Raw genomic sequence first — 27,009 nt, 5'->3', positions numbered from 1 at the left:
CTACTCCTCATTTCAGGTTTTATACCAAATTACCATACTTATAAATCAGATCGTAAAAGGCTTTTTAGTACGGGGAAATACAGTCTACATGCCTCACCTCCCAACGTTCTTTATGCCAGCATCCCTCCCTGTAGCCTTCAGCTTGGAACATGGACCCCACAACTCAGCGCTGCCCTGAGGGCCCTGTGCCTGCCTTCAGAGCTTGATTTCAGTGCCTGTGGTCTTTCCCCCAAGTTAGATTCTGAAATGTCCCCACGTGTTTGGTCCTCAGCTAGGGGGCGCTATCTTAGGAGGTTCTAGGGACCTCGGGTGGTGTGTCCTAGCTCAAGGAAGTGAGTCACTAGGGATGGGTCCTTGAGTACCTCATCCTTGGCACTTCCTTTCCAGCTCTGCTTCCTGTCTCCCTGTGACATGAACATCTGTCCCCTCCATGCGCTCCTGCTACCAAGAAATTCAGCCCAGGCGTGTGGAGCCAACCAAGGACGGACTGGACCCCCTGAACTGTAAGCCAGAAGAAACCTTCGCTCCCTCTAGTTGTCTCTGTTGAATAATTTGGTCGAAGTAATGGGGGGAAAAAATGCCAGCATATCTGCCATGAGCCGTTTCCCTGGAGAACGGACCCGATAGAAGAACTGGATCACAGGCTGGACTAATGTCAAGATTCATGGGACTGGTGTAAACAGAGAAGCTTCACTAAATGGAAGCCATTATTACTAAAGGGTCCAGTCCATTCCTCAGTCTGCATAGGTTAACCAACTGCATAACCTTTAACCAGGAACTTCCTCTCTGATCTGTCTACCTGCACAATAAAGAAGCTCGATTCCTTCAGCTGCCTCCAGCTCCAGCGTCCCGAGACTCCCGATGGAAACTGCGCACCCATTAAGCAATTCAAAAAGAATGAGGTCTGGCAATCAGAAGGCCAGCAGACAGCCGGGGAAGGACGAACTCCTGGGCAGGGACAGGCTGCTCCCCAGCCTGAGACTGCTGTGCCGAGGAATTGAGGCTGAAGGAACACAGCGATTTATGAGAGCTCGTGGGTAGGAAGCCGAGGAGGCTATACATTAGTCATGTCTGAGATTCCTCCTCAGTGATAATGTGGGCCCAGGAGCCAGCATGGCCACTGCCCAGATGAAAGACCTATTGATCCAGAAAAAGCAAGTGAGCCAGCCTTGCTTTGGTTTAAGAGCAAAATAAAAATGTGACCTTTTTTTCCAGGGAGGAAACCCACCAAAAGAAAAAAGTAAAAAAAAAAAAAAAAAAAAAAAAAAAAACTGTGGAGACAGAGTTCTGGATCAAGTCAGGCTGGTGGGACAAGATAACAAAATTACATGGTAAGGATGACTTGGGACTCAAGAGTGGGCGCACACCACCCCGCAAGACTCAACCTAAGACCCAGGGAAAAGAGCCCTCTTCCCGCTCCCTTCCCCTCCTCCCCAGCGCCCACGTGCTTGTTCAGAATGGGGGAGGGGATAAGAAGCTCACCCGTGATCCTAGGACATCTATCCCAGGTGCTTAGAAGAGAGTCAGCACCCAGCCACAACCAACTGTTCTCCGGACCTCCTCTGGGAGAGAGAAATACCCTACAGCAGAATGAAAAGGCATAATCAGATGCTAATTAGACGCTAATTGATTTCATGGTTCTCACACTTGAGCACAGATGAATTTCCTTGGAGCTTGTTTTCCTCGATGGACCTCACATGCAAGGAAATCACATTCGGCTGCTTTGAGGCGGGGTCTAGATCTTCATCGCTCCAAAGGTCCAGGATGCTGTTGGGACTGCTGGTCTGGACACCAGGCACCGAGCAGCAGGGCTGCAGAGCAGAACTCCTAGCCTTTTGTCACCTATCAGAACAGCCTGCTGGATCAAGTATATCCAATGCAAATTATAGTAACCTACAACCTGTTGAGACTCTGCATTCCCTGCGCTTTCCTCCTTGCTGCCTTCGACCCTCCCTACCCTTCCTCCCTTCATCCTCAACATCTTCAGAGGCCCACACATGCTAAACACAGACTCTACCACTATGCTCCCCCTCCAGCTCCAAGAATCTGCTTTTCTATTTACTTGTTTATTTATTTATTTACATCCCAAACATTGACCCTCCCTCTCTCCCGGTTCCCTCTCACAAAGTCTCCCCCATCCTCCTCCCCTTCCCATCTGAGAGGATGGGGAACCACCCTGGGTATCCCCCCCCTGCACCTTGAGTATCCCCCTCCCCTGGTGCTTCAAGACTCTGCAGGATTATGCATATCCCCTCTCACATTTCTAGCAAGGCCCGGGTGATGGCCAGGCCACTCTGGATGGACACATCCAGTACAGTCAGTAGCTGAAGAACTCTAGTTAGACCATTAGTGCCCTGGGAACTGAAAAAATGAAGAGGGAGCTGATAGAAAAAGGCTTAATGATAGTGGCTGGGCTGATTCTTGAAGGATAAGCAAGATTTAAGTAAAAGAGAAAGAGGGTATTCTTTGGAGAGAACATTGAAAAAAAAAAACCAGGAAGTGGGGTTGAGAAGACCAAGAGCAGAGAAGTGGCCACTGGTAACTGACACACGCTGAAGAGACAGACCGAAGTTGGGGCACCACACGCAGGCACCCCTCACTTCAAGAGGCTGGTCCAGTTCCAAGGAGTCTACTGGCAGCCGGTTTTTGTGATGGAAATAATTGTTATTCTGTGAGCCCCAGACTGACAGCTCCCAATCCTGCCTGTCAGCCAACTTGGATATTTTTTCACCTGGCTTGCTAGTAATGGTTTGTTTCTGGCAGTCTGAAGTGACTCTCGCTTTTCCAATGTCAAGTCAAGGGGCCCTCAGCGCTCCAAGAGTGGAGTGTCTCAAAACCACACAAGGTGGTTATGAGTTTCCCAGCGAGCAGCCAGAGAAAACTAGCATGTTTTGTTCAATGCTTAGTCATACGTTCCTCAGTCAAGGTCACGATCAAAGAAAGAGACAAGGCCTCTTTCTCTCCTCCCCTATCTTGGAAGTATTTTGTTTATAAGATCGCTCCAACAAAAGGCACACCTTTTCTTCAACAGAGCTATGTCTGTGGGTACAAGAACACAAAAGCACACTTGTGCCCAATCCTTGTCCCTTGAAAACTGGACTCATACTTAGATGCAGTCATATTTCCCCGACATTTGCGGTAACAAAGTACCACTACCTTGTATACTCTGAAAACTTGGAGATTAGAAATACAAAGCCCAAGAGTAGGCTGGGCTCTGATTCTTCCAAACCTTCCGGGAAAGGAACCTCCTTGCCTCTTTCAGTTTCTGTCAGGCCCCGACATCCCGTAGCTTGTAGAACATAGCGCACCGAAGTCTCACAGGTGTCCTTTCTTGTGTCTTTGTCCAAATGCCTTTTTTATTCTAAAGATACCGGTCATAAGGGGTGATTTACATCAGCCATTGGCTAAAGGACTCATTTTCTCCATCTATATTGTCTAACTAATCAGATGTGTACTGTCTGCATTTGCAAATACGGCCACATACAAGGAATCTGTGGATAAGATCCATCCTATCTTTCACAATACAACAACTCAACCCATCACAGACACATGTTGTAAAGTTGTACTCTGCTAAAATTAACTGTCGCCGAGGGCTTTCTTTTTCTAAATTAAATGCAAGAGTCAGTTGCTTGAAGTAAAATGAAAACTTCACTATAGATTGGGCCCAACCCCCAAGATCACTGACAAGGAGCTAAACACTGCTCCACTCCCCCATCCCTAGTAGCCAGTGATGAACCTATAAATCTAAACAGCAGGTGCAGATTATGAAAACTGGCTTTTTAATCCACTCCACACAGTTGAAACCCACGGCAGTTCTCGGTGCTATGGATGTAGCCGTTAAAAAAGGCACAGGTCACAGCCCACATAATTCACCTGCCAGTGAGGCAAGGCTCGGCAGCACAGGCTTCTGTGACATCTGCTTCTTGTCCAGTGGTGAAACCATCACACATGGAGGGTCCCGCTCTACAGCTGTGTGGCCACAACTTTGGGTGAGGGCAAAGCAGGCCACTTGTACCGTGCAGGCAGGGGTTGAATTTTGGCACGCAGGGGTAGCAGCTGAAATGAATACTGCTGAGACGTGGGTTTATGAAGGTTAGCAGGGTGGAAGTCAGGTCTGAAAACCCACAGCAGGATTCCATCAGCCATGGAGCAGGACTCAGGCCCCAGTTTGGGCCAACAGAAGAGTGTGCCTTGTCAACACTGTAATCCTCCAAAGAGCTTTTCCACCAAGTGGAGATGTACCGAGGAGAATCTGTACAGAAACACTCTCAGTGCTAACCAGCCAAAATTGCCTAGAAAGAATAGCCACTGAGATGCTGCCAGAACCAAAGGCTACTCTTGTTTTTGAGAGAAGGTCTTGTGTAGTCCAGGCTAGCCTTGAACTCACTATGTACCCAAGGATGACCTTAAACTCCCAGTCCATCTCCTCAATGCTGGGGTCACAGATGTGCCTCAGCCTACTAGAACTAAAGACATTTGCAGAAGATGCATTCAGCAGGAATGCAGGTTCTTTGAAGCCTTGGTTTCAGGTTATACTGATTAGAAGTCGTTGTCTCAAGAAGGGCCTGTATGACATCTTAGTTTTCATATACAACTCCTGCAGGGTCCGATTATTATTATCCTGCACTGACTTCCTAACAAAATAGTGGCAATCATCTTAAGGTGGTTTGTAGTCATCAATGACAGTGTTCTCAACCTTCCTAACGCTGTGACCCTTTAATACACTTCCTCAGGTTGTGGTGACCCCGAACCATAAAATCATTTTTGTTGCTACTTCCTAACTGTAGTTTTGCTAGTTATGAATTGTAATGTAAATATCTGATCTGCAATGACCCTGTGCATTGGAGCCCCAAAGGGGTCACAACCTGAAAACTTAGAGGTTTCTCTATGTAAACATGACCGTGATACTAAAATAATTCAAGCTGTTGAGTGATATGTATGATATAATTCTTCGATTGCAGATGTGTGAGAGAGACCATGTATCTGTTCGAAGGAAATGATCCCAAAAGACAGGAACTGAACGGTAGCTACTATAGGAAAGGGAGAATGGGAGCCGTGGGGGAGCCTTTGTATTTTGCAGACATCCCCCTGCAGTTGAGGTAACTTTTCTAGGTGTCTTAGGTGAAGGGCTTCCCAGTACACTGCTTCAGCCAGGGCAAGCAAACGTCTGCACACATGACAACAGGAAAGGAGACACTTCGGGTCCCTCTTCCCCTTGTCCCCACTAGAAATTACAGGAGTGCATCATGAGAAGTTCTAGCTAGGATGTTAACTTTTTAATAGCACTGTCAAACATTAGAAACCTTAGTCACCGTTAATATGACTCCTATACGTCCAAGTGAAATCCTGACATCTAGGAAAGAACCCTGAGGTGCTGAGAGGAAGGGTTTGCAGGCAATGCGGAGAGAATACAGGGGAAACTCACATTGCCCACATGAAAAACTGGTTGGTGCTCCGGTGGGCAATAAAACTAGAACTTTGGGGGTTATCTTGCCTACCAGACAATTCATTTGCATGTCCTCTGGACAAAACCAGACAAGTTCATGTAACCTTAGCCTGCATCTCAAGCAACAGAATGCAACAGTCCTTGGGTGGGTCTCTTAGACTGGGCCGCCTATGATGCTGAAATAGCACACACTCGTCTGCTTCACTCTTTCTAAGTGTTGGATGCCTTTTCTTAGCATAAGACACAAATTTACATATTGGCAGCTGTGGCTTTCAAGTTTCCAAGTGGAGTTTGCTCTTAATATTAATCTGCTTTTCACCATCTCCTGTGTCTGTTTTCAATCAGGGGTAAAAATGTCCCACAAGCAAGTCTAACATTGCAATAATGCTCTGTTATAAAAAGAAAAACTTCATGTTTTGTGGACACTCACCTTGATAGGCCCTAAACATTTACAAGCAATTTTTTTAAGTGGGACCAAAAAAATTTACATATCTACTTTGAATTGATGCCAGTTCAGGAACAAAAACTGATTGATACTGAGCTTACAGATGGACTTGAGACGTCTCTGGCTGTCTTGGCCTAGGTTTTCTTCTCCGTGAAAACAAGATGGTCTTAGCCCCTTGGCTGTATGTGAACGCACACATCACTGACACAGGCTACACCACACAACTGTTCTCTTGCATTCTCCCAGGCCCTATCCTGTGGTCCTTCACTTATAAGTCTCCATCATTCGCCTTTGCCCTTCATTCTGTGTTTTTAACTCTCCTGTCAGTTTCAAAAGCGTGAGCTGTTTTTCAATCTTACTAAGGAGAATCTTACATAGAAAAAGATAAATAAACAACTGTATTTATCATCTTCCTTTCCTCTTCACTGTGGGAAGAGTCTTTTGAAGCCCCCTAACCCTGGCTGGGAAATGTGGCAAACCTCTCTCCTCTCTCTGCTCTGCTATTTCAAACTGGAATGCCATTCCCCTTAATTGGACACATTGGCACATTTTTTAAGGAATATAGAAAACACTAAAATCTAAACTTATATAGATGTTAAGATTGTCCAAGGTCCACACATTAGCAGTTCAAAGTGCTATTCCCTGCGTTCTCCTATCACACACCTCGATGATTTGATTTTATTATTTTATGCGTGTAGGTGTCTTGCCTGTGTGTATGTCTGGGCTCTACATGCATGAAGTGTCAGAAGAGGCTAGAAGATGGCATTGGATCCCCTAGAACTGAAGTTATAGATGATTATGAGCCACCATGTGGATGCTAGGTATTAAAGCAGGGTCCTCAGGAAAAGCAGCCAGTGCTCATAATGTCTAAGATATCTCTCCAGCACCAACAATTAATCTTTCAAAACAATCATCTGTTAGCTCAAACTTCCCAAGTGTATCTAATATTATTGTTCCAGGCAAATATAAGCCATTTCCTTGAGACAAGTTTCTAGCCAGAGACTGTTATAAAGACTTGAACCATGTGGTGCCTTTAGAGAGAGATCAAGGAGAGGCAGCACCTTTGATCTGTCTTATGTACGTGCTATTTTTGAAGCACACACATGACCATGAAGCACACCTCTCCCTGCCCCAAAGCCTGAAAATAGCTTTTTAAAAAAATAGTGCAGAAACTCTGAATATAATCAAAACCACCTAATTATACACTTCAAATGGACTGGCTGAGTATATAAATTACATGTCAATAAAGCTGTTTCATAATGCTTCAGGAAAAAAAGGTAAACATTGATTCTAGAAGTCTATATGCAAACTGATTGTTTACATTATTATAAACACTTGTTTCCACTGATTTATTTTTCTACTTGTGAAAGTGAGTGAAGGGGATGTATTCAGAGTTCTGCAGAGTGAGTTCCGGGATGGCCACAGTTAGAAAGAAAGGAAGGAAGGAAGGAGGGAAGGAAGGAAGGAAGGAGGGAAGGAAAGAAGGAAGGAAGGAGAGAAGGAAGGAAGGAAGGGGGAAGGAAGGAAGGAAGGAAGGAAGGGGGGAAGGAAGGAAGGAAGGAAGGAAGGAGGGAAGGAAGGGAGGGAAGGAAGGAAGGAAGGGGGGAAGGAAGGAAGGAAGGGAGGAAGGAAGGAAGGAAGGAAAGAGGGAAGGAAGGGAGGGAAGGAAGGAAGGAAGGAAGGAAGGAAGGAAGGAAGGAGAGAAGGAAGGAAGGAAGGAAGGAAGGGGGGAAGGAAGGAAGGGAGGAAGCAAGGAGAGAAGGAAGGAAGGAAGAAAGAAAGAAGGAAGGAAAGAAAGAAAGGAAGGTATAGAGGTGTAGAAACCCTAGGACAAATTAAAAGTAACAGAAACTTTTTTTTCCTTGTTAACAGTTTTCATTTAGAAGTATTTTGGTTGACAAACTAAAGTCCTTAAGTAAAAGAAAGATTTGACTATGTGAAACTTCAAGTTTATGTCTTAAGGAGGCTTTGAATCTTAGAGCAGTACTAACTCTAAATAGTGAGCGGGTCTCCTCCCCCATCAATGGCAGGGATAAAATATATCATGCCCACTGAGAGTTACAACCTCCAAAAATGGTATGCCGCTCACCAGGGTAGGGTAGGGACGCCAGCAAATTCAGAGAACCCAGAAAAAGAACAATCGGATCGTGCCTGGGAGCTGACGGGAAATCTAACTTGCTCGGTCACTGTGGTCTGCTGCTGTCAAGTCAGTCTGTGGACTTCATTCAGTTCCAGACTTGGAAGAGAAAAAGAGCTCCATGTTACTCAAGCAGTATGAAGAATAATCTTCCAAACTCGAAAGTAATCTAAATCCACTTATTCCACTTCACAATCCTTTGTGAAACAATTTGTGTAATAAACTGCACGTCCTCTCTGTTTTTGCAGAGGGGGATGCTGGATAACAGAGTTCGGGCACTTGGCTAGTGTCGTCTACATGTGGGGAATGGGAATAGCCGTATGCAGATAAACAGCATTTAAATACCCAAGGTATCACTCGGCCAATGAGAAATGGACCTCGATGTGCAAAGTGTAGGTTGGAAGAAGATAAAATTTGGTGCTAGTTAGCTATAACCAGTAAAAGACAAAGGCGACTGTAAGTGGAGTCGGGGTTGAACGTAAGCATCGGAGATTTTGTTTTTCTGAGAAATTAAGGAACTTTTGAGTAATAAAATCTAGCAAAGCAAATGAAAACTTTTTAACAAGTTTTCTTTTTCATACTATATCTGATTCCAGTCGTGAGTAAAACAGAGAGACCATGAGCCAAGAGAAAATAAAATTGTTTAAGTATTACTTGATTCTCTGGGTGGAATGGTGTTTAGCTCTCCCAAGGTCAAGACAGCTTGCTTTCTTTTTACAAAAGGCTGTATAAAAAGGAAACTTTCTGTTTTCATGCAACATTATAAATCCTTTTAACGCTCTTCCCAGCAGAGATAAATCATATTGGAAAATGTGAGTGATTATGAAAATAGAGCGACTTTTCATTTCTGGCACCAAACGAAATTTCCTATCCACTCACCTGCAGCACGAATTCTCCACGAATTTTGCCAGGTATTTACAAATTACAAACAGGGCAATTACTTTTCTCTGCTTCATGAGATCACTTTAAAAAACCAAAACAAAAAAGACAGGCAGACAGGCAGACAGATAGACAGACAGAAAAGGAAGAAAGGAAAGGAAAGAAAAGAAAGAAAGAAATTAGTTAAGGGTGGTGACGGTAACGCATCAGAAGCCACATAGTTCTGTTGTCTTTGGATACCAGGCAAACGCGCTGTGTCTCTCTCCAGTGGGGGTGATTTCTACCCAGAACAGCGTTCCCATGGCAGCAATAAACCAGTTTGGAAGACCTAAAGATGAGGGGTCTGTATCTTAGAATGCCAAACCACGACAATAAAAACTTAAAACTGTAGATGGGACGCCCTGGCTTTGACTTGCTTCCCCAGAGTTATTCCCAGCTCATGAGAGCCCTGCTGTTCACTGGCAGAACTCAAAACAGACTTGTTAAGCTTTCCATTAACACGCTTTTGTCGGTGCATCTACACTGCATCAATTCATAACAACTGAGAGCAGCATTCGGCTTACACTAAGTATCTGGGAAACACTGATGGTGTCGATCATTAGAGTGGCCATCCAGAGACAAGAAATTATATTCAATACTTAAAACTCAGCCCTTTAATGATTTTTAGAAAAAAAAATCAAATGTAGGATGAATTCTTTCCAACTGCTCTCCCATAGGATGGGCGCTTATGTTTAAGCCCAAGGGTCCGGTCTCTCAGCCCATTACTGTATGTAAAGTAAGCGAGTTCTCTGCGTGCAGTGCGGAGAGAATGAGCAGGAGATGACCCCAGAGGGAAAGAATACTGAGACATGAGAACGTGATGCAATTATCCGAAGTCACAGGGGAAATGTGAACGTGGACTGGATATGGAGCATGTTACGGTGTTATTTTTATTAGGTGTCACAGCAGCGAGTGGCGGTGGACGAGAGCGTCTTTAGGAAGCCGCAGGCGGAACTGTTTGTGGAGTCAAGCATGACGTCAGTATCTCATCTTCAAGTTGGTCAACAACAACAAAAAAAACTTCGTCTGGCTTTTGTTTTCTTTTGTTGGGCTTTGTTTGAGGGTCTCTATAGCCTAGGCTTGGAGCAATCACAGCGATCCTCCTGCCTCAGACTTTAGAGTGGAAAGTTTCGGTTTTAAGTATAAAGATGCAGCAAATGTGGTCATTTAAGTAGGTAAAGGGCTTATGGCTTGACTGTACTTACCAGCAACTTTTCTACGGGTGGGGAAAAAAACACAAAGTCGGGAATAGAAATATATAGGGTAAAAATAAAACCTTTACTGAAAATAGTCCATATTGATTTAAATACTTTGCTATATAGTATACATTTATACATCGGTATTATTTATTTACTCTATCAAACACAATCTTCCCTGAAATTAATAAGCACATCATTTTACTTTCACTTCTAAAATTCAGTCTCTTACATATAATTAAAACAGTCCCATGCCTATCTCAGAGCCATTCAAATGCAGGCTTAAGGATCTCGAGTTAAAAATCTCAATAAGCTGTAAAGGTTTCAGTAACTTTTCTGCGCATTTCGTCTTTGCTTTTCTTCTTTGTCTAAAATGGTCTGTTTTAAGCTCAAAACAGCATCTTGAAATGCAGGATTTCGGTCTAATGCCTTCTTGAAATCTTCCACTGCTTCGTCAAAATACCCTGTAGCAGAGAATCCCAGAGACAGGGAGAGAAAGGAAGAGGAAACGTTGAGGGTTTCTCTAACTGCACAGTGGGGTCTGAATACACGGCTTCATCTATGAGCTCTGCAAAGGAAGCTGCCTCTCCGGGATCTAAGATGGCCTATCGCCGTAACGTGTGCCCTGACGGAGTAAGTGGATCTGAATCACTGACGGACAACAGTGGTGCTCGGCCGCATTAGCTCTCATCCAACATGCATGAGGCCCTGCGCTCAATCTCCGACAAAACAAAAACTAAAACAAATGAAATTACTGATGGGTTTTTTTAATCAGATCTTCAGGCGGGCAGTATATAAATCATCACCAAAATTCAACAAAATTATATCATTTCGTTTACATAGCTGCAGTAAAACTGAAAAAGGGGCTTTTATTTTCATTTTAAATGAGAAACAGTATCCACAGTCTCTTTAATCCAAGCGTCTAAAAATGTCACTTCCGGCTACCTCCTGCCTTTTCAACCAGAAAGTGTCACTGGCGCCCATCAGCATTCCCTCGTTTGTGAGGCTGGGACTGCGCAGGTGCAGGGTCACCCTTGCCCCTGCGTCCAGGTCCCATTCCCACTGCAGTGCTCGCTGTGGTCTGAAAGGCCTAGCAAGTGCCTGAAAACACTCAGGAACGCTCCCTTGTTCCTCAGCTGTAAACCTAAATGTCACTTAATTGTCAAACTTGATTCCCTCACAGCAGCTGATCGCTCTAAAGCAAAACAAAAAACAGAAAAGTGAAGAAAAAAAAACCAAACCACCTTACCCAGCCTGTAGCGTATCAAGCCTCTGTTATAATAGGGGACTTCAAAGTTGGGCAGGATTTCTATGGCAGATGTGTAGTCGTCCATGGCTTCATAAAAATCAACGCTGAAGTACTTGGTTTGCCCCCTGTTGTTATATGCGGTGGCCAAATCCTCCGGGCTACATTTGCTTTAAACAAAAAGTTCACATTAAAAGCACATTGTTAAACCCCCCTCACTTCCACTTCCATGCTCTTTGGGGCACCATCAAACTCCGTAGCCACAACACGCTGTGTGGAAGCTGAAACGCCAAGCTGAAGAAACGGTGCGTGTGGAAACAGAAATCAAGTTCTGTGAACGCCAACCGGCGTCTTTCATGGGGCTACAACACAGCGCGTGTTTTAAGGTACATGGAATGTTATTAGCGTCCTCAAAGCCTTGCTCGTTGCCAGCATGTTTTGCTGAATATTAAAATGATTGTTGACTGTTTTCAGAGCCGACTCTGAAGGGAAGAAATGCATGCGGAGCAAGGAAAGCCCTCCCAGGTCCCAGTGTGCTACACAAGTGTCACAGACGCTAATTTACTCTGAAACGTAGGTGGTCTTCAAACAATAAGATCTGAAGTCATTTCCCACTGGTAAAGAAACACTGGTTAAGCAGTGGTTAACCGTAGGTATAATATTCCACGGTTCTGCCCTTCCTGGGAGAGTCTGACACCCAGCAGCCAGGAGCCACCATCAGGTCAAAGCCTCCCCCTCCCTACCTATGGCAAATTATCTTCACTGCTCCGAGCCAGGGGTATTACCATCTTCCTTCTTCTCTCCCCTTTTTCCCCAAAGTCAAACAGAGTAACTACATACTCAGCCTCTCTTTTGCTATGCCCCACAGTACAAAGAAAATATTGGTAATGGCGGTAATTTATTTTTTTAAAAGAACTGTATTATTGTATGTGTGTGTGAGCACAGATGCCACGGCGGGTGGATGGAGTTCAGTTAAACTCTGAGTCAGTTCTGTCTTCACTATTACATGGGCTCCAGGAATCGAACCCACTTGCCAGGTTGGTGCAGCAAGTGCCTGCAACTGCTAAGCCATGTCCCTGGCCCATCCGCTGTTTTTCTTGATATATTAATCCTTGAGAACTCAGGCAAGGACCATGACCACAGTAGCACACGGAGGCCCCTGCAGTTTATTTTGGGGGAGGGGCATTTATTTGATTGTTCCGGTTTTTGGGGCAGGGTCTCACTATGTAACATTGGCTGGCCTAGAACTCACGGTGGTAGGCAGGCTGGCCTCTGCCTCCCGAGTGCTGGGATCAAAGCGTGTACCAACACACCCACATGGTCCTGCAGTGTAGACTCCACAGTGGTAGGGAGGAACTGTTGTAACTTAGAAATGTTGTTTTGTCAGCTCTGAGAAAGCTGGACAAAGGATACTTCTGATGGCCACCAACACCACTGTTAAAGGTTTATGACCAGGAGGCTTTAACTGGCTGTAACCAGGTGAATGCTACCCTAGACTGAAGAAAACACCACCTCGGGACTCCACAAAACTTTCATTATTCATTTGAGGTTTCAAAGCTTTGTTATAAATTCTTATCCTCGGATAATCTAGAAATTTAGATTTCATTAAGACAAATTCTAAAATAATACTTTCCATAAAGGCAGACATTTTGTTTGCAATCTTAAAGACACGAGCAAGAGCTAGAGAGATGGCTCAACAGTTAAGCACACTTGTTGCTCTTCCAGAGGGCCCAGGTGCAATTCCTAGCATCCACACTGAGGTTCACAACTCCAGTTTCAGAGAGTTTAAGGCCCTCTCCTGACCTCTATGGGCATGGCATGCATCTGGTCCACAGATAAACGTGTGTGTAAACACCCATATATATTTAGAGTAAATCTTTTTTAAAACAGACTCATACTTACCATTGACTTTCATTGTTACAGTACTACTATTTTTAAACATAATATTTCTTCCTTGAAATTTTATTAATTTATGTGTGTGAGGTGCTCCCACGTGCATGTAGATGGCAGAGAACAGCTCTAGAGAATGGTTTTCTCCTTCAGCTTTAAATGCATCCCAGGGATTGAGCTGAGGTCCTCGGTTTGTCTGGCAAACATCTTTACCCATTGGGCCCCTTGAAAGCAGTCAGTACTATTCAGAATTATTAAAGGACCCAATATGTAAAACAAAAAAATTAAACTTCCAAAGATACGTATAAGGAGAAAGTGGAACTGGTAGATTTCATGTTTTGACTGCTATGGAAACTGAAAACCCATTTTACAGATGAGAAACTGGCCAGAGAAAGGTTCGAGGGATACAGTGATGCTGAGACTAGAACGTGAACGTGCCGAGCTTTCAGCGGAGGAGGCAAGCCTTCTAGCCATAAAGAGCAGAGACTGCCTTGCTGTGGTGGACACGGTTCTTGGGCTGACGCGTGCAAATGAGCAAGAATAAGAAGCTCAGGTAGCAGCCGCATACCCGTTGCTGCTGACTGTTTCCGGAACTTCCCAAAGAAGCCTTAACTGAGAATAGAAATGAAATCTCCTGTGTTTTCGAGCCTTTTTATCAGGAGTGGTGGGGGATACGAGGGGGGGTAACTTCATTCTACCATATATGCAGAATTTTCTATTAGCAAATGTCAGCGGAGTGCTCAGCCACAAATAGGGCGCCTACATCAAGACCCTCAAGGCTCAGAAAATGGGAAGAACCTGGGGTTGGCACAGAAACGAGAGACAGTGCCTTCTAGGCATTTCGGGGGCACTGCACTCATAAAGTCACGGCTGTGGTTGGCTGCACAAGACCCTTACAAGATCAAGTCAGTCCACACTCGAGCATGGGGTGCGGCTCTTGCCCCAGAGGAGCTTCTGAGGAAGGGAGAGAGGGTTAGCTTTCTTAAGGGTATGGCCCTGGTTGGTCAACCAATCTCCTGGATGGCCACACATCTGTGAATAAATGGGGCAGCACAAAATGGGACTTGGTAACTTTTAAAAAAGAGGGGGAAGGGAAGGGGGGTAGAGCTGAAGGAATTAAGGTGATTAGTGAGGATGAGGATTATCAAAGTGCACTGTATGAGATTTTCTAAGAATTAATAAAAACGCTATATTAGTAAAGAGAAATTTCTGCTGTCACAATAACATAGTACAAAAGTGAGAAAGCAATTATGCCTTTCTGGCTTAATTCTATTTAAGTCTTGCAAACAAATAAGAATGCAGTCTTCAGTAGTAGATCTCATGCAAAGACAAGTTTGCATTCTAGTATAAAGATCTTCCAGGACTAGTACTGTAATCTCAGCATGTGGGAGGCAGAGGCAGGTGGCTCTCTCAATTCAAGGCCAGCCCGGTGTGTAGAGGGAATTTCAGGACAGCTGGGGCTGCACACACACACACACACATACACACACACACACACACACACACTAAAAAAAGAATTGTCCAAACAGTTTCTCTGTGTTCACTCCACACATTCCATAAACCCAACAATGGCAAAGCTTGCAGTAACTAATGCTACACATCCAGGCATCAGCACAGAAGATGAGGCTGCGAACATCACGAAGAGTAAAAGAAGACTTCAATTGATTACAGCGGAAATGTGAACCTGCAGACAGAAAAGTTCTCACATTTGAGTTGGATCGAGTCCCCAGGATTAACGACCAGTTCACAACTAATACAGAAACACTGGGACAAACAATACAGAGGGATTGGGAGTTAAGTTCCCTGATAAGTAGATGGGACAGGAGAGGAGCCAGGACTAGAAAATAAAGATAGTGAATCTGGTCTGCTTCTTCCTTACCCGGCTGACCTGAAACAACAATCTGGCAGCCTACAAAGGCTTTTTTCTACTTTTCTTCCACCAATATCTCCCACCCCCAACCCTGGCTGATGGATCTGCTGTGCTACTACACAAGTTCAAAGCTGGATCAGGACATGCTTAGGGCAAAGTTGAGGACTTATATTAGGCACCTTGTGTTCAAACTGACCAACCCTCAGTCCCTTAAACCTCAGGGGAATGGATTTGAGGGTTCCTGAAATCCTTCGCTTTGCGGATGATTTTTTTTCTGTGTGCCCTCTCCTTTTCTCATCCCTTGTAAACCTTTCCTCATTAGCTGATTCTGTCTGTCGTTAGGTTAGCTGTCTTTTCACTCATTAGAGGTACTTAGTTGTCGCACCCCCTCCCTTCCCCACCCCACTGCCTACCTAGCTTGAGATTACTGCCTTTTAATTCCTTAACTGTCAGAAAACAACCCAATCAAGGCTCCTAGATGTCCAAATTTTAGTAGACTAAGTATCGGACATTTGGTTCGACAAACAACCCCGTTTTCTCAAGACTTAAAGCGGAGTGGGAATAAAGAGGGGTCAGATGTGCACATAGTGATAAACAGCTCGAACCCAAACATCCAAATAACAAAGAGCTTTATTGGGCAGTAAAAGTTTCATCGCTGGCTGGACACTCTACAGAAAGGAATCTTGTGGTGTTATAGCGATGTCATAGTAACAATCCTTAGCTTCGGGGAGTGTGCTGTGACATTTTTGTGAACACTAACGGGGCGGCTGGGTGCAGTGACCCTGCTTTAAGGGGGTGCTGAACCGGAACCTTCGCGTCCCGTACGCAAACGTGTCGCTGTGGTCCCGAGGACGGCGGCGCAGCCCCGCCACCTTCCCAGCCCAGGGAAGCGGCTTCCAGCCGCCTGGGCCTTTGGGGAGACCAAGGTGTCCCCCTTCCCGAAGGAGCTGGTGCAGTCAGCAGCGCCGCCCCAGGACTCCGCAGTTCGCGCGTCCACTCGGGGACCACCCACGCGCCTGGGGCCACCCGGCTCTCGCGATAGTTACCTCCTGTGACTCGCGCACTGGCCAATGAATGCGGAGTACAGCTCCCGGGCCTCGGTAAAATCGCCCCTGGCGAAGCGAGCCTGCGCCATCGCCAGGGCGGCTGGGCTCTCTCCCCGCTCTCGGCCCCGCGGCACAGCCATGACCGCCTCACCCGGGTGGAAGCGGAAACCACAGCTACCGCTCACGGGACTTCATTGGCTAAAGGAAGCGTGCCACCACAGAATGAGGACGTTTGTCCTGTTTGAGGACCCGTAATATCGCGAGATAACTGGTAGCGCCTGGCGAAGTTCGCGGGAAATTAAGAGAATTTAAATCTGTGTGATATGTATATACATATATAAATTAGATTAGATAGGTGTCAGTTTCTTTCGTTTTAGAAAGGGTCGTTTGTCTTTAAGAAAGCACATAAGATAAAGTGCACATATACTGATTCTGGTTGAAAAAGCCAGGTTTCAAAAATAAAGAGCAGAACGTAATTATCTAAGTAGAGCACTTTACAATGCATTAAAAATGAGTGCTATGGTTTGAATGTCGTAGCCCCCGCCTCAAGCTCATGAGTGGGAATCTTAATGCAACAGTGTGCTGATGTGGAGCCCAGTATATGTGGGCTCCACTCTCAAGAACGGACTAGTGTCAGTCATTTCAAAGGCAAAGAGACTACCGTGTCTTTGTATGCCTTTTGCCATGCTATGGTAAGGGAAGACAGCCCAGCCCCCAAAACTGAACCGAATCAATTTATTTAGAAATGACCCAGACTACTGTTAGTGCCATGACACACAATAAATGTTATACGGCATTTGGTAGAATTGACTTATAGAAATAAAGGTCAGAGAAGAAAAGTACTTGGAAAGTGATTGTGATCTTTAACATAGAACTTCCTCCTGAAAGAATATTAAGTCTATGGTGTGAGGAACACAGTTTTCAAAACTGGGATTAATATACTGAGCAAAGCTTCTGTCCTCAGCACCTTGCAGCCTAGCAAGAAGACAAAGTCTTTTTAAGTCAGGTAATGGTCAGTATGGAGGAGAAGAACATGTTATTCTGTAAAGGACGGGTGGGGAAGTAAATAGAAACAGAACCCACTAATGCTGAACTGTGAGGAAATAGAAAACCCTAAAAAACCTCTAAGATACTATTAGTAAAGACGCTGCTTTTGTATATGAGTGCTTTATCTGTATGTACACGTGCATGACAGAAGAGGGCATCAGATGTCATTATAGAGGGTTGTGAGCCACCGTGTGGTAGATGGGAATTGAACTCAGGACCTCTGGAAGATCAGCCAGTGTTCTCAACTGCAGAGTCATCTCTCCAGCCCTAACACTGACAAAGAAAAGCCCTAGATCTGATGGCTACATCAATGACTACAAACATTTACGGGAAAATCAACACCAGTCCTTAAACTCTTTCTAAAATTTAACCAGCAAAGAACACTTTAACATTCTTTTGTAAAGCCAATCCTGCCGATACACCAATGTTTGACAGTATCCATTATGACTGACATCAATGCAAAACTTGACATTTTGGTTGTGAGCCTAGCCTTTAAAATGGCTGCACCACCTTGATCAGCCTGCACCAACAGAAAATGTAACAAGAGACCACCATATCAATATCAGCATATTAAAAGAATTATGCACTGTAACCAAATGAGAATTACTCCTGAAATGCAAGGACAACTCAATTCTTGAAAATTAACCAGTGTAACATACCACATTAGTGAAATAAGAAGGGGGAAAGGAAACTGTGTGGTCTTCTCAATTCACATATAAATGCATTTGAAAAAATTAAAGCCTTTTATTAGTGAGAGCATGTGTGCTTTCTTGCCCTTACATTCATATGGCCCATCTTTCTCACCCTTTTAACTTCTACTTTTTTAGTGCGTGTCTATGGGTGTAGGTGTTCACATGTGTATGCACACGCTCGTGAGTATCAGACCAGAGGTTGGTAAATATTGTTATTGAGACAGGGTCTCATGCTGAACCCATGCTTGCTAACAATCCTGCTAGTCCAGCTAACCAGCTTGCCCAGGTCATCCCAGGATCCCCATGTGAGATCCCATCTGTAGCTCTCAACTGCTGGGTGACAGGCAGGTTACTGACGCCTGTCTTGATGTGGGTGTTGAGAACCCACATCCCAGTGCTCATTCCTGCATGGCAAGCACCTTACCTGCTCAGCCACCTTCCCAGGGCCAGATTTCTCTAAATTTTACGAACCAGAAATTTAATCTGTGCCATATAAGAAAGTACTTAAATAAGCCTTAGTCTTCTGATGTGTTTTTAGTTAGAGAACTATCTTAAGAGCAACCAGTTCTTGTGAAACACTTGTTTGTAATTTACACATTTCTTCAGTTTCACCTGTTGTCTGAACTTCAACTAAAATAGAAATGAACTCTGTTTTTTAAAGATTAAGACTACTTTTACATTCTCATCTATGTTTTAACATTTCTGAACATTAATACTATAAACATCTAACTTTTATAGTTAAAATAATTTCTAACATTGAGAAAGGGGCGGGAGAGATGGCTTATAGGTTAAGCACTGGCTATTCGTCCAGAGGTCCTGAGTTCAATTCCCAGCAACCACATGGTGCCTCACAGCCATCTGTAGTGAGATTGGCTGTGTAGGCGTACATGCAGGCAGAATGCTATATACATAATAAATAAATAATTTAATGGGAAAATAATTGTAGACAACAGAGGGCACCATAATATTGCTGTTATCACTTTAGGTACCCAAAATAAGTCTAGAGCTATGTCAACAGAGTTAGTTCTCTGTTACTTTGAAACAAGGTTTTCCTTGTTTCTGAATGTGAATTTTCTGTAGTCTCTGAGGGGACAATTCTCACAATCCTCTGCCTACAAAGGACTGTTGGGTTTTGGGTTTTTCTACCATATGAGATATATTCATTCATTCTCTCTCTCTCTCTCTCTCTCTCTCTCTCTCTCTCTCTCTCTCTCTCTCTCTCCCTCTCTCCCCCTCTCCCTCTCTCCCCCTCTCCCTCACTCCCCCTCCCCCTCCTACCTCCCCCTCCCCCTCTCTCTTTCTCTGTGTGTGTGTGTGTGTGTGTGTGTGTGTGTACGCGCGCGAGTGCATGCATCTGTGTGTTTCTGTCTCCCACCAAAATGTCTAAAGACAATGCAAATGCCACATTTCTATACATTATAGAGGAAGGAAACATGGGATAAACGTCATTTTTTTCCTTCAGAATTTAATCGTTTTCATGTTTATTTAAAATAATATCTAAGAAAAGCCTATGATCTGAGCTCTGGGAATCTTAAAATACAGTTAGCGAACTAGAATGAGCTGTCTGTGATGGATGAGAGAGGTCGGCAGGGCTTGGGCAGGTGCACTGCTTACCAGCGCGCTGTGCCTGCTGAAGCCACATTTAGGCCACCAGCGTACTCTGAGCCATGGCATAGCTGGGGATAAGTCTGATGATAAGTAACAACAGCATTACTTAAAATCAGTTAATTCATGTTTATTATAAGCAAAGGGGGCCAAGTGCTTCCTCTTGAATGAGGATATTCTTTAAAACTTCAAATAATAAAAAGTCTTTAAATACCATGTCCTCAATTACGAAAATAAAATATAAAATTTAATCCTTAAGTAGAAATAGAGCTCATGTCATGCGCTAGTTGCTTCACCTCCCTGAAATACAAGCTATATGAACTCTCTGCTTCAAGTCTGCCCCCACCCCGACCCTCCTCCACTCCCGTCTACCTCCCCAGGGTTCTCTAAGTAGTACTCTAAGAACTAAGTGAGTTCTCTAACCTTAACAAGAGAGAACTATTTCTGGTTGAGAGTATTTCTGTGGTAACTTACACAAACTATAATTTATATAAATAGAAAATGGACAGACAGGAACTACAAAAAATATAAGTTCACATCTGTAAGACTTATGTGAAAATAATCAAGTTATTTCATAGTTGCACCGTGATGTATGAACTATCTGTTTCCGATACTGACAGTGGACCCAGGACGTTGTGCATGCTTGGAAAGCACTCTACCACTGAGCACAATCCAGCCCCCCTTTTATTTTTATTCCTTCGTGATATATATTTTATACAAAAATACAACTAGCAGATGATGAAGCTGATTTTCATAGGAAACCTAAGGAAATTAAGCACTATGGTATATTCAGGTGCAGAAAGGATATATGCTCTGTGTACTTTACAGTTGAGACCCTTCTTTCCTTTATTCTACCGAACTGTGGCACAGAGGGCAAAAGTTATAGTTACTGATTTCCTGAGCAAGAACATAGTGCTTGCACACTTTGCACACCCAGAACTGGTACTCAATGATCGGGCTTCCAGTGGCAATACATGTTGGCAGTTTGCCTTCCCCACTGTAAAAATAAGAGAGAAAACAATTAGACTTTAAAATATGTGATTAGTCTAACTGTCTACTATACTTTAAATACTGAAGAATGAAAATTTCCAAGACAAATCTCAAAAAAAAAAATACTTTCATCTCGAAATTTTAATAAAAACTTTTCTTTGAATGAAAATATAGCTTTACTACACCCTTGTAGGATAATAAATTCAGTTTTAATATTAACATAAACTCCTCAAAAATTTAGTGCTTCATTCTATCAAAGCTTCTAATCAGCTAAATGGCATCTAGTTACGATGCACCTACCCTTCAAGAAGGCTGTTCAACTCAGACTTCCTGTTGTCTTTTGGCGTGTGTTTGGTGAAAATTTCCAGAGCCAGGTCTTCATATTGCTGCTTCTGTTCAGCACTGAGCGTCTCTAAAGACTCCAGTTTAATAAAAGCTTTTGAACAGGTCCCGAAAGCTCTGCTTGCACAAGCACAGAGAGCTAACAGAGAGTAGATCTCAACTGAGGGGATGATGTCTTCATAGTCTCTCAGGTGAAGAGCTAGAAAAGATGGGGCACTTATGTAGCATGAGGTTCTCTGTGCTCTGTGTCCACTGAGGGACAGGACAAGTGAGTACAAATGAGCTTCCCACTCCCAGCCCAGACCATTAATTTTGACAGCTGCCATGTCCTGTCTGTAATCCTTCTGCACCAGAGATAGCATCTTTTCCTTAATGAACTGCAGAGCTAGCATCAGATTTGTCTTTTGAAAATCCATCGGACAGTATAATTTAACAGAACAAATGGAACAACACATCTGTTGCATCTTCTCGGTAGACTTCCACCAGTTAGTTCTGAGGTCAGTGTTGACAAGAAGTTGAATGGAATAATTTTATTTTAAAATTAAAAGACATTCAGTTATAATAAACAAGACTCTCTAGTTGTACCTTTGGAGCATAGCAGTTTCACAGGCAATAGGTGCAAGGTAAATACTATTTCTTATTTTATACTAAGATACTGAAAGAGTAAATATATGGACCTCTTCACCCAATGGGGAGAATCTCAGAAGTGTGTTTTCTTTTAACCTAAGTCTAGAAGTGGCACGTGACTGTGTGAAATATTTAAGCTCCAATATGCCACATTAAATTAAATAATTCATTATAAAATAAGAAATCAAAATTATTTTCTTTATAAAACTGATAGCTATTGGAAAACCTTTTTACAGTCCTATTACCAAGTACAATAAAAGTAAGAATAAGCTCCAAAAGAAACAGTCGGGACAGACCAGAAGTGAACTAAAGCTCTTTATGGAAAACACACACACACACACTCACACACATTCACACACACACACATTCACACACACACATTCACACACACACACACACACACACACACACACACACACACACACCAAAAAAAAAAACCCCAACAGATACAGCAATTTTAAAAAGTTGATATTCTAGATGGGAAAATTCATTATTGACGTATTAGTGATCCCATCTTGGTAAATTAATGTAGTTCTAATCAAAAGTCCAATGAGACCTCATTGAAATTCCCTCATCCTCAAAAAGATTATGAGCTCATCTGGCTGGACAAATACAAAAGGATAGGATACCTAAAAGTCATATTAGAAAGAGGACAGTGGAAAACTTAAATATGAAATAAAACGTGCGTGGGGACTGGAGACGTAACTCAGAGGTTTAGAAACATTTGAAGCCTGTTCCAGAGATCCTGTGCTTGGTTCCTAGCACCCATTGTAAATGTTCATAACCACCGGTACCTGTGGCTTCGGAGCATCTGACACACTCTTCTGGTGTCTGTTGATACTTACACTCAAGTGCCATACACTCACACAGACACATTAGTAATAAAAACAGACTGTAAGTAAGAAAAGGACAGTACTGGCACAGAAATTCAGGAACAGAAGATAATAGCCTAGGAGGAATTAATACATCTGCATGAAGCATGGTAGTCATCAGGCCTCTAATTTACAGCATTTGGCAGTCAGAGACAGAAGGCTGCAACTTGGAGGCCAGCCTAGGATACATAATGAAACACTGTCTCCTCTCCCCTCCCCTCCCCTCCCCTCCCCTCCCCTCTCCTCTCCTCCCTGCCTATCCTCCTCCCCTCCTCCTCTCCTCTCCTCTCCTCTCCTCTTCTTCCCTTCCTTCCCTTCCCTTTCCTCTCCTCACCCCTGTCTAACCTTTGAGTGCTTGGCTTTGACTAGGAAGCATATAAAATCAAATAACAAATATAAGCTGTTTATTATCTACAGTATCTGGCATTCTGTCAACTACCATGTATTATGTTTTTTTAAAAAGTGGGGGAAAACTTCAAAATAAACTATATTCCTAATCGTGACACACATAGGTAAAAGCATAGGGGAGATATTAAAATTAATACAAAGACAAATGAAGAAGCTAGCTCTTCCTAGTCACTGGGCCATTTTCAGATGTCCTGCAAACATTCCATGACATGCCTACCTGTCTTCAGCGCGGTGTCGACGTATCCCTCGTAGAGCTGCCGCTGAGCGAGTATAAAGAAATGGTAGGCCTCTGCTCCTCTCCAAGCATTATCAGTGAACCGACTAGTTGTAGAGAGAACCTCCTCTTCTAGCAAGCCAGCCAAAGCAGAAGTGGCCTGGGAGAAAAGCCAGTGCACTCTGTCAGCCCACACACACACAGCCTCACCACACGAAGCCTAACAGTGCTAACACTAGGAAGGTTAGGTCTGACTGAGACAGCCACACAGCTGCACAGTTTACCATCACTCCTGTCCACGCAGAGTTAAGTTTTCCACGATAGCTCAGTTTTCTAAATTGGTAAGATCAAAGTTTAAAATAGAACTGATTAAACTTTAAGTCAATGTGAAATTTACAGTAAAACAGATATATATTCTAAGAAAGTTTTTTAAATTCTCTGATTAAGAATGGAGAACTTACTAGGCAAATAAACACTATAATAAAAAAATAAAGCATCCAAGAAACTGGCCTTAAAGAAATACAGTTCTCCATATTTCTAAACAAAGTTCTAACTCTGCATACTCATCTGAATGAGGCACTGCTATGTGTTAAGCCCCCTAAAAGAAATAAATGCAGGCCTACAAATAAGAGAGCTTCTCCAGGAAGACAGTTATGATGGCCTGGCATTGTCTGCTACTACAGCTGTGTGTGAGTCCTAGTCACCTCTGAGTTCTTGCCTTTAACTTTCCCGCGCTGGGCGTTTTTCATCTGCTCATGATACTGCTCAATGAGCAGGGCTGACAGCACGTACAGCTTCTTCACACGCAAAGGCTTCGTCCTCTTCTTCGCCTCTTCATCTGCAATCTTTAAACATTTCAAACAGTTGGCAAGATACTTCTTGATGTATATTTGGACAAATAAAATCATTTCCAAAATTAACTGAAATTTGATTCTTTAAAGGAGGAGGGAGAGGGATAGAATGTAATATAAATGTAATTATGTTTCAGATTTTAAAAGCCATGGATGGTCTTTTCTTCAGAATGTAGTCACTTGAACAGAAACTAGCAGTCTTAAAAGTAACATCTATTGAAAAAAATAACTAAATCATACTGGAGAAAGTAGTCTGTCCTTTAGAAGTTGGAATTTAAGTGATTTTGAGGAAATTTATTTTATTAAGTCAAACAAGAAAAGAGAACAGAGTATAAAAATTATGTGTATTAATACTGTATTATGGACATTAAAGGAGTATATTGTTTTAAAATGTGTGCATTTTACAAGGATTTAATTCCAGTTAAAAGCATTTGTTCTTCACAGCCCCCAGAAATTGTGAAACTCTTGGTTAGCTTCTAAACCAAACTCAAAATTGTTTAGGAAGTAGCAAGCTTCTGGCATCCATAACCCCCTTGTTCACAGACGGCAGCAATGCACAAAGCTGCAGTGAGAAGGGCTTTGCTGTGACAGACACTTGTTTACCAAAAACCAGAATGCTTTTTAAAAGCTGTAGAAGAAGACAGAAAACTAATGTTGTAGTTCTAATTTCGTCACGAATTTCTCTGGTTTGGTAGTGATTATGTGCATAAAAATATACCCAAATGGCTCTTCTCACTGGATAGAAGTTCACGGAGATGTATAGACTTCGGGTCTACTGAATTTTGGCTTGTGATGTTTATTTTATTTGCAAGTTTTTTAACGATAAGGCTGTAAGTTAAAAAGGTGATGACTAGAGCAAGGCCCACCTTCAGCAGACCCTGCATTACCTTATACATCAGTTTAGCGGCATCGAAAAAGTAGCTGGCTTTCCTATAGAGTTCAATGGCATCGAGCGTCTTGTTCTTCTCCAGCAGATGTGACGCGTAGCGAGCTAACAGAGACCCGATTTCCTTCATGCTGTGACTTTTAGCCAGTTCAACAGCCTTGTTCCACTAGGGGACAATATACCATTCAGCCACTGAATATTTAGAAGACTTACATTCTAAGATCCCCACAATGCAGCCTGAGTGTGATAAATGATGACGCTGCTTCAGATACAGCAAAGCCATCGCTGTTCCAAGTGTCTGTGAGATCAGAGCAGTCAACCAATTCACAGGCAAGCATTTCAAAATGACTGGATCATCTAATAGGCATTTCTTGGATAAGTACATTTAAAAATGAAAGTCTCAAGATTTATAATCACATTAATCTTACAGTTCTCTTGCTGCATATATTGTAAGCTAGAAAAAGAATCCGTGTTTTTTAGTTTTTATCATAAAACAAAACAACTCCCTTTAAGAAAATACCCATCAGATATAACATTATAAATTATCTTTATAAGATCTCTTAAAACACTTCAAAGAAAATGTGTACAAGAATATACTGATACCAACAGTTTCTGTAATAATCCTGCACTTTGATTTTAGTTAAATTTCAGGGTTTTTTTAAATATTAAATACATGTTTTCTATAAAAGAGAAAGGAAATAGATTTGCCAAAGTAAATATTGATCAAGTAACTCAATTCTTTCCTCAGGCAATGAATGACCATTAACCTGGTCCTTTCTGAGAAACAAAACCTAACCCTAATAAAATGCAGAAAATTATGAAATTACTTCCAGATAAAAACTTGAACATGCAGGTCTGTTCCGTGTTCCCTGTTGGCTAAGCTGTGAGAGCTGCCACTGCTTGTGGTAGCATAAGAGGTTAAGTGCCAAGGCCAGCCTTTCCGTCCTCCACTTACAATAGCTTTGAGTGGCTCTTTCCCCTCCCAGCCCGGCACTGGAGAGCACTGTACGAGGGCATGGTGCGGCCAGCAGCCGTCCGCTGCTCACCTGATTCAGGTGTACGCAGGTGTCCACCGCTGCCTTTGGCTGGTTACACTTCAGGAACGCGCTGACTGCTTGCTCACACATTCCAACTCTCACAAACATCTGGGCTATTTCCTGTAAGCACCAAACACGGTCAGCAGATTTCACAGACCCAGGACATCACTTAGATTTTAACTTACTAAAACTCCACAGGGACACCTGATAACTACATCGGTACTTAGAGTGATTCTTCTTTCCTCCAGGAGGCTACAGGTCAGGATGGGCAGGCATCACAGTGTCCACAGTGGCTCAGGCCCTGAAGACACTGCCCTATCTTCTTTCTTCAGATTAGCAGCCTGAGGCGAGGAGCTTTGCTGTAATTTCAAAACCTGCCTGTGCTACACAGTGAGACTGTCTTAGAAAAGAAAAAACAGGGAAAAACGAAACCATGAATTCTGATGGATAGTATTAAAGAAAGTGATGGTGATGATGACGATGATGATGTGTACCAAAGAGTTGTTATATTCACGCTCCCAATCTTATTAAGAAATACCCCAGGACTTGGATGAGTGAGGCTCAATTGGTAGACTGTTTCCTGGCAAGCACAGAGCCCTGAGTTTGGTTCCCAGCTCTGTGTAAACTAGCAATATGGTACATTCCCAGCACCCGAGACAGAAGCACTAAAAGTTCAAGGTCACCCACGTCGAATAGTGAGTTCAAGGCAGCCTGGGATACAAAACAAATCTAGGAAATGCCTCATGGTCCATGTCTCTAACCACAAACAACAAACAGATGGATGGATGGATGGATGGATGGATGGATGGATGGATGGATGGATGGATGGATGGATGGGCGGACAGGCGGGCGGGCAGACAGACAGTCAGACAGAGAGATGCATGCTGGGGTGGGGGACAGTTTAATGGTCAAGTAGCAGGTTTGAATCCTAGCAAGGCAAAAGTCAAGAAGGAAACCAGAAACACTGCCTTCATCAGTTTCAGAAGCTAAACCCAAAACAGCTTCCTCAGAGGTAGCTGAGGCCCAGGCAACTCCCACGCCAACCTTACTGCCATCTTTTTGTCTCTTGAAACGTTACTAATTGGAGTTTTCTCTCCCTCAAAAATACTGGGAGTGGGTGTGCTAGTGAAATGGCTCAGTGGTTAGATTCTCAATGGTTAAGTGGCTGCTCTGATTCCCAACATCCTCAGAGGCTCACAACCACCTTTACCTCCAGCCTCAGGGGATCCGCCCTCTTCTGGCCT

At 43.3% G+C, this 27,009-nt stretch overlaps 2 protein-coding genes across 5 annotated transcripts in view; both read right to left on the bottom strand.

Moving 5' to 3' along the window:
• Positions 1-9,811: 9,811 nt before the first annotated feature.
• Ttc32 (tetratricopeptide repeat domain 32) lies at positions 9,812-16,411 on the bottom strand. Its single transcript, NM_001398690.1, has 3 exons — positions 16,195-16,411; positions 11,392-11,558; positions 9,812-10,606 (listed from the first exon to the last, which is right to left on the bottom strand). The coding sequence occupies exons 1-3, from the start codon at positions 16,332-16,334 to the stop codon at positions 10,467-10,469; spliced, it is 447 nt and encodes a 148-aa protein (NP_001385619.1). The 5' UTR covers positions 16,335-16,411; the 3' UTR covers positions 9,812-10,466.
• Positions 16,412-19,647: 3,236 nt separating this feature from the next.
• Positions 19,648-27,009, bottom strand: part of Wdr35 (WD repeat domain 35) — a 59,835-nt gene continuing 52,473 nt past the window's right edge. For 3 of the 4 annotated variants that reach the window (XM_006239885.5, XM_039112765.2, XM_063262347.1), the window contains 6 exons: positions 25,775-25,885; positions 24,730-24,894; positions 23,696-23,836; positions 22,995-23,151; positions 20,829-21,069; positions 19,648-20,535 (listed from right to left, as the gene is read on the bottom strand). In XM_006239885.5, coding sequence (XP_006239947.1) covers positions 20,385-20,535; positions 20,829-21,069; positions 22,995-23,151; positions 23,696-23,836; positions 24,730-24,894; positions 25,775-25,885 — 966 coding nt within the window. In that variant the 3' untranslated portion in view covers positions 19,648-20,384. The remainder of the gene's footprint in view (positions 20,536-20,828; positions 21,070-22,994; positions 23,152-23,695; positions 23,837-24,729; positions 24,895-25,774; positions 25,886-27,009) is intronic. The other variant, NM_001099340.1, reaches the window with a different exon arrangement.

Source organism: Rattus norvegicus, chromosome 6, assembly GCF_036323735.1.
Source record: "Rattus norvegicus strain BN/NHsdMcwi chromosome 6, GRCr8, whole genome shotgun sequence".
Classification (NCBI taxonomy): Eukaryota; Metazoa; Chordata; class Mammalia; order Rodentia; family Muridae; genus Rattus; species Rattus norvegicus.
This window is presented reverse-complemented; position numbering and strand designations above follow the sequence as displayed.